At 45.2% G+C, this 11491-nt stretch overlaps 6 protein-coding genes across 6 annotated transcripts; 3 read left to right on the top strand and 3 right to left on the bottom strand.

Annotated features, from left to right (window-relative positions):
* Positions 1-545: 545 nt before the first annotated feature.
* On the top strand, positions 546-2875 carry N7469_005920 (bifunctional fructose-2,6-bisphosphate 2-phosphatase/6-phosphofructo-2-kinase; the record flags this gene model as incomplete). Its single annotated transcript, XM_056644839.1, has 11 exons — positions 546-559; positions 721-909; positions 974-1009; positions 1073-1170; positions 1227-1396; positions 1453-1533; positions 1589-1696; positions 1746-1865; positions 1928-2299; positions 2356-2532; positions 2594-2875. The coding sequence occupies 11 exons, from the start codon at positions 546-548 to the stop codon at positions 2873-2875; spliced, it is 1647 nt and encodes a 548-aa protein (XP_056500077.1).
* Positions 2876-3014: 139 nt separating this feature from the next.
* Positions 3015-3463, bottom strand: N7469_005921 (ubiquitin-related modifier 1; the record flags this gene model as incomplete). The annotated part of the gene is made up of 3 exons (XM_056644840.1): positions 3015-3132; positions 3183-3347; positions 3405-3463. 3 exons carry the CDS (start codon positions 3461-3463, stop codon positions 3015-3017), a joined length of 342 nt encoding a protein of 113 aa, XP_056500078.1.
* Positions 3464-3717: 254 nt separating this feature from the next.
* On the top strand, positions 3718-6193 carry N7469_005922 (Elongator subunit ELP2; the record flags this gene model as incomplete). The annotated part of the gene is given in 3 exon segments (XM_056644841.1): positions 3718-3846; positions 3910-5388; positions 5405-6193. 3 exon segments carry the CDS (start codon positions 3718-3720, stop codon positions 6191-6193), a joined length of 2397 nt encoding a protein of 798 aa, XP_056500079.1.
* A 485-nt stretch (positions 6194-6678) lies between these two features.
* Positions 6679-7571, bottom strand: N7469_005923 (putative ABC transporter; the record flags this gene model as incomplete). Its single annotated transcript, XM_056644842.1, has 2 exons — positions 6679-7388; positions 7445-7571. The coding sequence occupies 2 exons, from the start codon at positions 7569-7571 to the stop codon at positions 6679-6681; spliced, it is 837 nt and encodes a 278-aa protein (XP_056500080.1).
* A 346-nt stretch (positions 7572-7917) lies between these two features.
* On the top strand, positions 7918-9392 carry N7469_005924 (tRNA dimethylallyltransferase; the record flags this gene model as incomplete). Its single annotated transcript, XM_056644843.1, has 2 exons — positions 7918-7968; positions 8049-9392. 2 exons carry the CDS (start codon positions 7918-7920, stop codon positions 9390-9392), a joined length of 1395 nt encoding a protein of 464 aa, XP_056500081.1.
* A 105-nt stretch (positions 9393-9497) lies between these two features.
* Positions 9498-11148, bottom strand: N7469_005925 (DXO/RAI1 family decapping nuclease; the record flags this gene model as incomplete). The annotated part of the gene is made up of 9 exons (XM_056644844.1): positions 9498-9655; positions 9723-10022; positions 10112-10282; positions 10339-10442; positions 10510-10517; positions 10572-10599; positions 10660-10691; positions 10754-10996; positions 11074-11148. The coding sequence occupies 9 exons, from the start codon at positions 11146-11148 to the stop codon at positions 9498-9500; spliced, it is 1119 nt and encodes a 372-aa protein (XP_056500082.1).
* Between the last annotated feature and the right edge of the window lie 343 nt (positions 11149-11491).

Here is an 11491-nt window from a genome sequence, read left to right on the forward strand (position 1 = left end):
TCGGGGGTGAGTCGGGGGGGGTTGATTTGAAGGAAGCGCGGAGCTGAAGTCTTTCCGTGAAAAATGCCAGTTCCTTTTGGCACTTTTGGCCGCTGCCGCCTGCCGGATTCATTAGGTAAGCCGGAGCTTCGGCTATACTGTGAGGAAGTGGACAATATGAAGGAGAATTGAATTAAAAGAATTGGTATCTTATTATCAGTAGACCTAATCAATTAGATGGGAATTATTGGATGTATTTCATATAAGAAGTGTATATAGTGGCACTACTTATATGCTTGTTTACTTGCTGTTTTCAGGGAGGACTGATGGGTCCGATTATCTACTGTTATCGCTCTATACCGCTTTCATTCATGCCCTGCTTTCCATCTTCCTTCAACTTTCTTTCCATCAAGGACTTGCCTTGAGGCAGGGTATCTACAGTTGATCTTCTGTTTGGCTGTCTAATACTAATATTGTTTGATCTAGCTTGGTACCTCGGTATACGAGTATATCAAAAACGACCCCATAGCTAGTTTCCCGCTTCGGTCCTCTTCAGCCCCGCCACCATGGATACCTTACTGTAAGTTCTCTATTCTCAATTTGTTGGCTTGTACTGGTGTATTGTCACTGTTACCGTACAAGAAGATGACTGCTACGGAGTACCTGTCCTGTCGATATTGTCGTCGTCGGACAACGCTGCGTCAGAAACATGTCTCTCTCAACATAACTGACGTCAATCAGCACTGCAGAGATCGTGGCCAACTCGCCGCAATTCAGGCGCAAATCATCAATTTTCGTCGATGCGATCCACGATCTACCTGAAAAAGCGGATCTTGCCCCGGCTCAGCTTTATAGTACTGAATCTGGCCGGCTCTTTCACTCAGGTCGAATTGTGATCATCACCGTGGGGTTACCAGCAAGAGGAAAGACGTATGTTTAACCTCACCACACCGTCATCGTAAATAATTTCTGTCTAATACTCAACGAAAAATAGTCATATGTCTGTGGCTTTGGCACGGTATCTCAGATGGTATGTCGTCTATAATATTCAGTTGTTGAATTTATGCAAACCAACCAACTAACAAATTCCTAGGCTTGGAGTCAAAACTAGAATTTTCCATCTTGGAGATTACCGACGAGCTACTATCCCCTTTGGTGAGGATATGCCAGATGACTATTTCTATGTGAATGGTGAGTAAGAACGCTAATCTTAATTATGGAAATTTCTCTTACTAACTTTGTTCTAGCTACGGCTTCATCTGTTCTTCTCCGTCAGAAGATCGTGCGAAAATGTCGAGAAGATATTTACCATTTTTTGAACCATGAAAATGGTCAGATTGCAATCTATGATGCGGTCAACCCACTTGCTTCTGGCCGGCGTTCGCTTGCTAAGGAGTTTGCTAAGCATGATATCGAGGTAAACTGTGCTTACCTACTATCTCTATGTATTGATATTGATCAAAACTTTTACAGACGCTTTTCATTGAATCTTGGTGTGACGACGAAAAGATCATCGAGGAAAATGTCCGCAGGGTTAAGATATCATCTCCCGATGTAAGTCTGCTATCTCTAGATACTCTTCGTTAACAGGCTGACAAAAAAAATGCAGTATGTTTCGTGGACCCCAGAGGATGCCGTCAAGCATTACCTCACGCGGATCTCATCACGCATTCCCCAGTTCCAGACAATGGAAGAAAAGGACTTGAACTATATCAAGGTGTGTATTTCACATATTACCGCGAGACAATTTGACTAAATTCATGCAGATGATCAATGCTGGCGAGAGACTCATTGTGAACAATCGAAGCTTTGGATACCTCTCCAACCGAATTGTTTTCTACCTTCTGAACCTTCACATCAAATCCAGAAGAACTTACTTTGCACGAGTAAGTGATCTTCCCCAATAGTCACGGCATGCAGCCCCCAAAAGTGCTAACTATGAAATAAGGCTGGCGTTTCGGACGCAGATTCATACAAAGCCGATGCCTCTCTATCCGAACAAGGCGAGGACTATGCTAAAAAGATGACCGAATGCCTAATGAAGCACCGTGAATCGGAGAAACAAGCAATGATCGAACGAGGAGAAACGGGATACGAACTACGACCTTTGAAAGTCTGGACATCTACCCGACGCCGAACCGTTGAGACTGCAAAGTATCTCTACGAGAGAGGTTACAAAGTTCGACAACGGTCCCAGATGAGCCAGCTCAATCCAGGAGTCTGCGAGAAAATGTCTGAGAGGCGCATTCGGGCTGAGTTTGCCGATGAAGTCACAAAGCACGAGCTGGATCCCTATCATCATCGGTACCCCCGTGCAGAGGTTCGAAATATCCGCTTCGTAACCCCATTTAATCAGTACTAACATACTTCCACTAGTCTTACCATGATCTGGCTGTCCGTCTTGAGCCAATCATTTTGGAGCTTGAGCGAGAGCAGAATGATCTCCTCATTATTGCCCACGAGAGTGTATTGCGCGTTTTGTACGGCTATCTCATGGCTTGCAATGCTGCTGATATCCCATTCCTCGAGTTCCCTCGTGATGAGATTATTGAGGTAATTCACATTTATTCTAAGTTTGTTTTTAAAACTATCGACTGACTCAAGTGCATCATAGATAATCCCCGAAAGTTACCAAAACGAGGCCCGTCGCATCCATATCCCAGATCTCCCTGAGGAAATCATCCCCGCCTCGCCTGAGGACTTGAAAATCCCAGTGCCCCCGAGCGGCGTGGTTTCTCCAATGCAGGGCCTTGGTAGTCCACCTGATGGTCAGGGAACACCCCAGAGTGGTCTACGCACTCCAACTGGATATATTACCCCTCGCACTCCAAGCGGAATTCGTACTCCACGCGAGCCCGAGAGGATCTCTCAGCAGCACGTTGAAGATGTTGTGTAAGAATAGATCGGAAAATCAACATCTCTCTTGACATGACAGTACCAGCCAAATATTTGTCCTTCTGCGCTTCTAGCACATCGTTTATAGCAATAGAAATTCACAAATTTGTCAAAGCTCTTTCTTTTCGTAGAATGCCGATCTAACCTCCATGCAATGTTGAGACGAACACAATATTATCTCCTTGCTGAAGCTCGTAGTTCTCCTCGCCCTCTAGTTCCCAGTCGGCATCATTGATCAGAACAAGGATTCCAGGTCGACTGACAAATTGTTAGTTTATAACAAACCATTGACTTCGCATCACACATACACATTGTCTTCCATAATAAAAAGCTCCTTCCTATCGTCCTTCATGACATTGTCCACCAAGTGTTTGAGCAAATACGAAATTGTTGGCTGGCTTGCATCTTCCAAACGGGCAGGAAGTGTGATAGTATGCTTGCGTTCATTGGAAAATAGAATCTCGAGCCCACCACTATAGAAACTGGTTAGACACCATATTAAAAATCTGGGGGCATTGCGGATGTCGTACGTGAACTCGACGGTAATTGAGATGGTGGCGGCCGCACCGCCATTCGTAGAGTCTGCCATAATTCAAGTAACTCAAATAAGGGAATAACCAGTCTATATCTGTCAAGTCCGATTCCTCGCTGTGGTTCTAAGATGAAACTGGTGAATGTTGAAAATGAGAAGAGACAAAGCGGAGGGGCTATCAACTGCGGGCGGAAGAACTTATCGATAAGCGGTACCAATTCCACAATTATCTTTCGCGACAGCACTTTTTTTCTTTCTATTCAACGTCAGCTGCATTCACTGCGAAGGACAACTTCGTCCTTGCAAAAATCATGGCTTCTGCCGCAACAGAATATATCAGTGTTGGTGGTAATCGGCACCCCGGTGCTGCTGATTGGGACGTCAAGACTGGTGTGCTTGCCTATGGCGCAGACAACAATGTCGCCTTGTGGGAACCTCTGGTGGGTTAATTGAATCTCAGTAATTGGACATGTCGAAGAAGATCGAACTGACAATGACCTTAGGAATCCTCTCAAAGAGGTGTATACTCCCTACTCGTTGGCCATACCGATAAAGTCAGCGTCGTCAGATTTTACACATGCCCCTCCTCCGGGACGAGATTGATCATTACCGGCTCCGTTGATCAAACAATTAGATTATGGCAACAAGATCCGGAAGATACGCGCAACTACAAACATCTTTCCACACTCACGGGTCACACTGGATCTCTGAATGCGATTGCTGTGGCGGACGGGACGGATATCATTGCATCGGGTGCCGCAGATGGCACGGTTCGGATTTGGAGAGTCAATGCACAGGATGAATCGAAGTCTGAGCTACTTGATACCATTACAATGACACCCCGCTTTTTCCCATTGACCTTGTCACTGCGAGCTCTCGAGAGTACTAAAGACAGTCCTTTGGTATTGGCGGTTGCGGGAACCACAACGAAAGTGCACATTTATGCTGCAGAAGGTTCTACCGAGAAGCCTTCTTTCCAGCGTCGAGCCATTCTTTCGGGTCACGAGGCTTGGGTTAGATCTCTTTCATTCACACAGGACAAGGAAAACAACCCCGAAGATGTCTTGTTAGCCTCAGCCAGTCAGGACAAATACATTCGTCTGTGGCGGTTGCGACGGGGTGAAGCAAGCATTGCTACACCAATTGATGATGCCGATCCGTTATTAGGCGGAATGGAACCCACGTTGTCTAACAAGGCCCATGAATTTGAAGCTAATGGGTCGAAGTATTCAATTACTTTTGAAGCTCTTCTATTCGGAAATGAAGACTGGATCTACACTACTGCGTGGAATCCGGACCCATCACGCTCACAGCTTCTCTCAGCTTCTGCCGATAACACAGTCACTATTTGGGAGCAAGATCCTGCATCAGGCGTGTGGATGTCAGCAGAGCGAATGGGTGAGATTAGCGTACAAAAGGGTTCAACTACAGCAACTGGCAGTGCCGGTGGCTTCTGGATCGGACTCTGGTCTCCAGATGGGAAGCAAGTTGTGAGTCTTGGCCGTACTGGAAGCTGGAGAGTTTGGCGACATGATGCGGAAGCAGATATCTGGGCGCAGCATTTCGGTATATCTGGACATGTACGCTCGGTCAATGGTGTTCAATGGGAGCCTAGTGGTGGATATCTGCTCTCTACTAGTGCAGATCAAACGTCTCGTCTTCATGCTCAGTGGTTGCGAGATGAGAAACGATCATGGCATGAGTTTGCTCGACCACAGATCCACGGATATGATCTGAACTGCATTGACACATTGGGGCCATTGCAATTTGTGTCTGGTGCGGACGAAAAGTTATTACGTGTTTTCAACGAGCCTAAGCAGACCGCTGAGTTACTTGAGCGATTGACTGGTTTCAAACAAACAGCCAAGGAGGATCTGCCTGATTCCGCTGAGATTCCGGTTCTCGGTCTCTCGAATAAAGCTCAAGGAGACGAGGCCCCCGTTGACGAAGATGGAGAGGAAGGCTCTGCCCCTGCCCCGGTTGTATCTTTAGTCACAGACACCCCCCCCTCTGGAAGACCATCTGTCCCGATATACGCTGTGGCCAGAGCATGAAAAGCTTTATGGCCACGGTTATGAAATCTCAGCCGTTGCTGTGAGCCACGATCGTAGGATCATCGCTACTGCCTGCAAGGCCACCTCTCTTGACCACGCCGTGATTCGATTGTATGATACATCGGACTGGCATGAGATCAAGCCCTCTCTTACAGCCCATTCTCTTACTATCTACGACCTCTCCTTCTCTGATGACGACAAGTATCTACTAAGTGTGGGCCGAGATCGTCAATGGGCCGTCTTTGCTCGCAGTGATCAAGACCAAACCCTATTCACGAATTTGACTTCAAACCCTAAGGGCCACTCTCGAATGATTCTGGGCGCTGCATGGGCTCCAATTACCTCGGATTACATCTTTGCTACGGCTGGACGTGACAAAACTGTTAAGATCTGGCAAAAGACTGAGGATACCTTCACCTGCAAGACAACTATAACATTGACATCCGCTGTCTCTGCCATTGCATTCTTGCCTTCCATCTACCACAACTCTTTTGTCCTCGCTGCTGGAGAGGACAGTGGTGCCGTATCTATCCACCGAATTGCCGTTGATGGCTTGGAAGCCCAGCCCGTGGTGAACATTGATAAAACTATTGCTCCTTCGCGAGCAATTACACAACTATCATGGCGACCAGTGTCATCGGCGGAGGCCAATAGCAAGACTCAATTCGAGCTTGCTGTTGCTAGTGAAGATACTTCGGCACGGATATACAGCATTTCAAACATACTCTCATAATCCGTATAGAACAAAATAACAAACCAAACCAGTCACTTGCTATGCACAGGTTACTTTACATACCAATTCTTAACTGGTCTATTTATGTGAACAAGTGATAAGAAATATGTCCCAAATCTCAGTTTAAATAAAACTTTTCATTCGTATGTTAAGTGAAAAGGTACTGCCATCGGTTGAAGATGGCGTCTCCCATTTCGACGTTGCTGTCGATATTCTCGTATATTCATATCATAAACTCTCTATGGGTCCTGGTTGAAACTCCATTTGTTGAACGAATCTATCCTGTAGATTCAGATGCCCGCAAAACCCCACCCATGCCCGGTTGTTGAACCCAATGATTGGTGAACGGCATAATGTTAAAGCACCAGATGATGATGCTAATAAATAAACGAATAGAGAAGAAGCATCATAAAAAAAGACACAAACAAAAACTAAAGACAAAAACAGACAAAAAAAAAAGGGTTGGAAATAGTCAAGCTGCTTCTTTAAGTGCGCTTCTCCAATCCATAACCACCCAGTCCCTCAAGAGACTGATAAGTTTTACCCTGCGTAGACCGACCATTTCGAGGTCCACGAGCATCCAAATCCTCCTTCAACCATTTGAGAACCAACTCTCCAAGACGACTATTCTCAGAAGTCCACTGCGGAACCTGATCATGGAACTGCTCAACAGGGCCCCAGGCCTTAACCTTACCCAAATGCATATGCGCAAGATGAGTCGGCCATTGAGCAAGGTTATCCAAGATATGTGTAGCATAGACAATGGTGCAAGGTCGAGTTTCTGTCTCCCGTTTCAAGAAAGAAAGGAAGTTACTTCTGGAAAGAAGGTCCAAATCGACAGTGATTTCGTCAAGAAGAAGAACCTGCCAGGGTCGTAATAGGCCCATAGCTAATTGAACACGGCGACGCTCACCGTCGGAAACAGCATGCATGCGCCAGCGGAGATCAATATCAAGGATATCGACCAATTCATCTCGACGTTCTGGGTAGGCATTACCACCTACTGAAGCCAGTAGGGTTGGCACATCGATATCCGTTCGAACAATACTGTTCAATACCCATTCCACACCGAGATATGTCACACCCTCTAGACCGTGCGTGAAGGGATCCTGACCACCCACAGCAATAGTGTTGCTAGGTGCTAGACGTTTTCCCGAGAGTAAACGAAGCAGAGTGGTTTTACCGGCTCCATTTGCTAAATGACGTTAGACTTGACATGAGAACAGAGAAGCTGTATTTGGTTTTACTTACCGCCAATCAACAGTGTCCGACTACCCGCTGGCAGGTTCAATTGCACGTCCTGCAACCCCGCAGAGCCATCTTGGAATTTATATGAGAGGTTTTGCACCTCGATGGATGGAAGAGTGGTGTTTGCCATGTTGATAGCCCCTTAAATCTGAAGAAGATAGAAAAAAAAAAGAAAGAAAAAACAACAACAATTCAGCAAAAGGAGAAACACAAGGAATGTAAATGAGTCACCAGTTAATTTCAAGCGTAGAAATCGTCGAAGCTAAAGAAATGACGCGGGAGTGGATGAGGTAAGGCGCGATTGGCGATAACAACTTTTTTTTTCTATTGGAGGGACTTCTCCAACTTTCTCCAACACTTTGAGAAGCCCACCACCATTCAAGAAGAAAAAGGACGAGAGGAGAACAAGATGAGATGATTACGGAATGATATCCTTTCTTCGATCATTCTGGCTTCGTCAAAAATCACCTTCAGTCATGAATCCCCTTATCGCCGTCGTTGGCGCAACGGGTACAGGCAAGTCTAAGGTACATACAGGAAGCTTTTCAAACTACCACCCTCCACCTACATTCAGCTCTGGAAAGCCAAGACTAATAGGTACAGCTAGCTCGCGGTAGATTTAGCCTCCCGATTCAACGGTGAAATTATCAATGGCGACGCAATGCAAATGTACCGCGGCCTCCCGATAATCACGAATCAAATCCCAATCGAAGAACGAAATGGCATTCCACATCACCTCCTTAGCTGTGTTGATTTGGAAGAAGAAGCATGGCGCATTAGCAAATTTAAAAGCGAAGCTCTTAGAATGATCGATGAAATAAGAGCTCGTGGGAAAATACCTGTTTTGGTGGGAGGTACACATTATTATACGCAATCGGTCCTATTCAAGGATCAGATAGTGGGTGAGGGGTCAGAAGATGAAGAGGGATTACCAGAGACATCTACAGAAACCGTCTCGACATCTACGAAATGGCCAATTCTAGACTCATCGCCGGAAGTTCTGATGGAAAAGTTGAAAGAGGTTGACCCTGCAATGGCTCAACGATGGCATCCAAAAGATGGACGGAAAATTCGAAGGTCATTGGAAATATACTTCCAGACAGGACGGCGAGCCTCGGATATTTATGCAGAGCAACAACTTATGAAGCAAAAGGCTGTTAGCAATGACGAAGGACTCTTACGGTTCAAGGATACTATGATATTTTGGGTCCATGCCGAAAAGGAAATCCTTAATAAACGACTGAACGCGCGTGTCGACAATATGTTGGAGCAGGGATTAATGTCCGAGGCACAGTCTATGTCAAATTACCTACAACAGAAGAAAACGGAAGGGATTGAAGTGGACATGACGCGCGGTGTTTGGGTTTCTATTGGATTCAAAGAGCTAGCACCCTATTTTGCAGCTCTTGAAGAAGCCAACTTGAGCGACGGAGAGCTCCAAACTCTCAAGTTGAATTGCATCGAGTCGATCAGAACTGCCACTCGTCAGTATGGCAGATCTCAAATTAAATGGATCAGGAATAAACTCTGGAAAGCCATGTCCGATGCAGGGATGACGAATCGCCTATATCTTCTCGATAGTAGCGACGTCTCCCAGTGGGACGAGTGTGTAACAAAGCCATCCGAGAATATTGTCCAGTCAATGCTCAATGGCGAGAGCACGCCCGAACCCAAGACGCTTTCAGAGCTTGCCAATGTCGTCCTGGGCGCAAAAGAAGACCAAGCAGGTCAGAAACCAATATCCAATACTGAATGCTTCTCCTGTGATATATGCCAGAAGACGATGACTGGTGAGGATCAGTGGAAAGCTCATTTGACCAGCTATTCGCATAAAAGAGGAGTTAAATCAGCCGCGAGGAAAGCTGAGCGCGATGCATATTTTCAAAAGCGAGAATCAGAGTCCCAGAAGACCTCCACAGATGCGGGTGGCGACGCTCAAACAATAAATTAGAAATAAATAACACGCATACCCATACCCATACCCATTACCAAACCATCTATAGTACATACAAAATTGACTCCAAATTGAGAGGCAGCGAGAATGACCGGATAATTCTCAAGGTTGAGGCTGAGGTTGAGACCGCCAATTCATGAACGTAGAGGAGAGGATGTCGCCATGGCCCGATTCTTCAATCTTGAATACTTCAATGACCGATGACTTCTCTTTCTTCCTTATCCTCCAAGTACCATCCGACTGGATAGTATGTTTTAGCCCTGCCAGTGCATGTGTCAGCTCGTCCACAACCACGAGGTATAAGAAAGATAAGAGTAAACCACTTACACTCAAGAAATTGAGCCGCAAAATTGATACAGATATTTCCATCCCAAGACCCTCTTCCAAGCTTCTTGACTTTACCGGGAATACTAGCCGTATCAAGTTCCTCCAGACGTCGAACAATACCATCTTGATCACGAAATCCAACAATGATCGTAGGCACACCGAGCAGGAAAGACTGTGCCCAGAATTTAAGTAGTTTTCGCTCATACTTGAGCATATCTCGTTCATTAAGAATTTCCGCCGACGTTTTCAACTCAACCCAATGAATTGGATCTTCTTTTCTTTCGGGTTTACAGTCCCAAACTATCATGAAAGGAGTGAGTAGACTTGCAAAGGCAATACTCGATTAAGAAGAAAAGGAAGCAAAGGGAGAATTTGAGTCAGAAACATACCAGCATCAACTTCTCCACCTAGAATCATGCGGACATTTCCCATGCCTGTTTTCACAACAGAACAATATTGTGCACTATTGTTCACAATTTCATTCTGGCGACCTTCGATCTCCTCTCGAGTCGTTGGATCCCAGGGTTTTGATAGGACGGAGAGAACCTCGAATTTGTATCCTGAAATAGTTAGCCAGGTTGTACTATAAGTATACAGATGGAAGCCCCTGTCATACCCCAGTACATCATTCGTTCTTGTGATGCCATTCCCGGCGGCATTCTTTGGTTTTTCTGGATTTCCTTCTGTTCATTTTTGTATGAATTGTTTTCTTCGATGAATCTGAATTGTATTAGCTAGAACCCAAAGGGTCTTTCACTGGAGCAGAATAGCAGAATGAATAACATACATCGTGCCCTACAAGAAGGTTAGAAGGACTTGAGTGATAATCTGGGGAACGAGTATTCTTACCTGAAAACATGTTGCGTTCATCTCGAAACTGTAGATATGCAATATGCCATGTCAGCATAGAAAGACATCACATGGGTTACCAACATACCCATTCATCATATCAAAAGGTGCAGTCATAATCTGTACAGCAGAACAATTAATCTCAATCACTTCAACAAAATGGTATCAATCACGAATCTTACCTTCGTCATCATTCCTCGCCAAGTAATAATATCAGTCTCACATTTCTTCTCTGTATCCCTCTCAAGCGCAACAATAGTGTCCAACAAAGCATCTAAATGCTCATCTGCAGAATCATTCAATTTCTGAAATGTTTCAAACCCGATATTCAAATCTGCCGGAAGATTTGGTGGATAGTAATATGCCAAAGAGCTATCACCTAGCGAGAATTGACGATCACGATCATAAGAGAAACATGCTATCTCCTATATGAATCATATTAATTGCATCCTGTTATATTTGCAGGTCCTTCATTTCATGTTCTTTGCAAGACACGACATACCCTTGGACGTCGAATTGTAGTATTTGAACCACCGAAACGGTTCAAGGGTTGAATGTTGAAGGTAGCTTGATCCATGGCTGACAACTACCACCTGGAAGATAGTTAACAATGGAGTAATGGTGGAATATAACCAGGTGCGACAGGGTGAATCTCTAGCCCTTGATTGAAGATATCCAATTAATCGCGCATAAATAGAGCCCAACTCGACTTGCAGGATATTCAAATCATTCGAAAATGATAATCCTCAATAAATCTCGACTGAATAAGTCTCACACTGCGATGTCCAGAGAATATCCCGTCAATCAAAACTGAATTTGCAATGAACAGAGAAAGTGGACGTTCCAAGCTGAGCGGAAAAGAAAGGAAGCTCGTCCCCACTCAACTTTCCTCTCCTCCCCGCGTCTCCTCGAACATTTTA

The sequence above is a fragment of the Penicillium citrinum genome (genome assembly GCF_028827155.1).
Source record: "Penicillium citrinum strain IBT 23319 chromosome Unknown utg000005l:1.0-1900146.0:1.0-1900348.0, whole genome shotgun sequence".
NCBI classification, from domain to species: Eukaryota; Fungi; Ascomycota; class Eurotiomycetes; order Eurotiales; family Aspergillaceae; genus Penicillium; species Penicillium citrinum.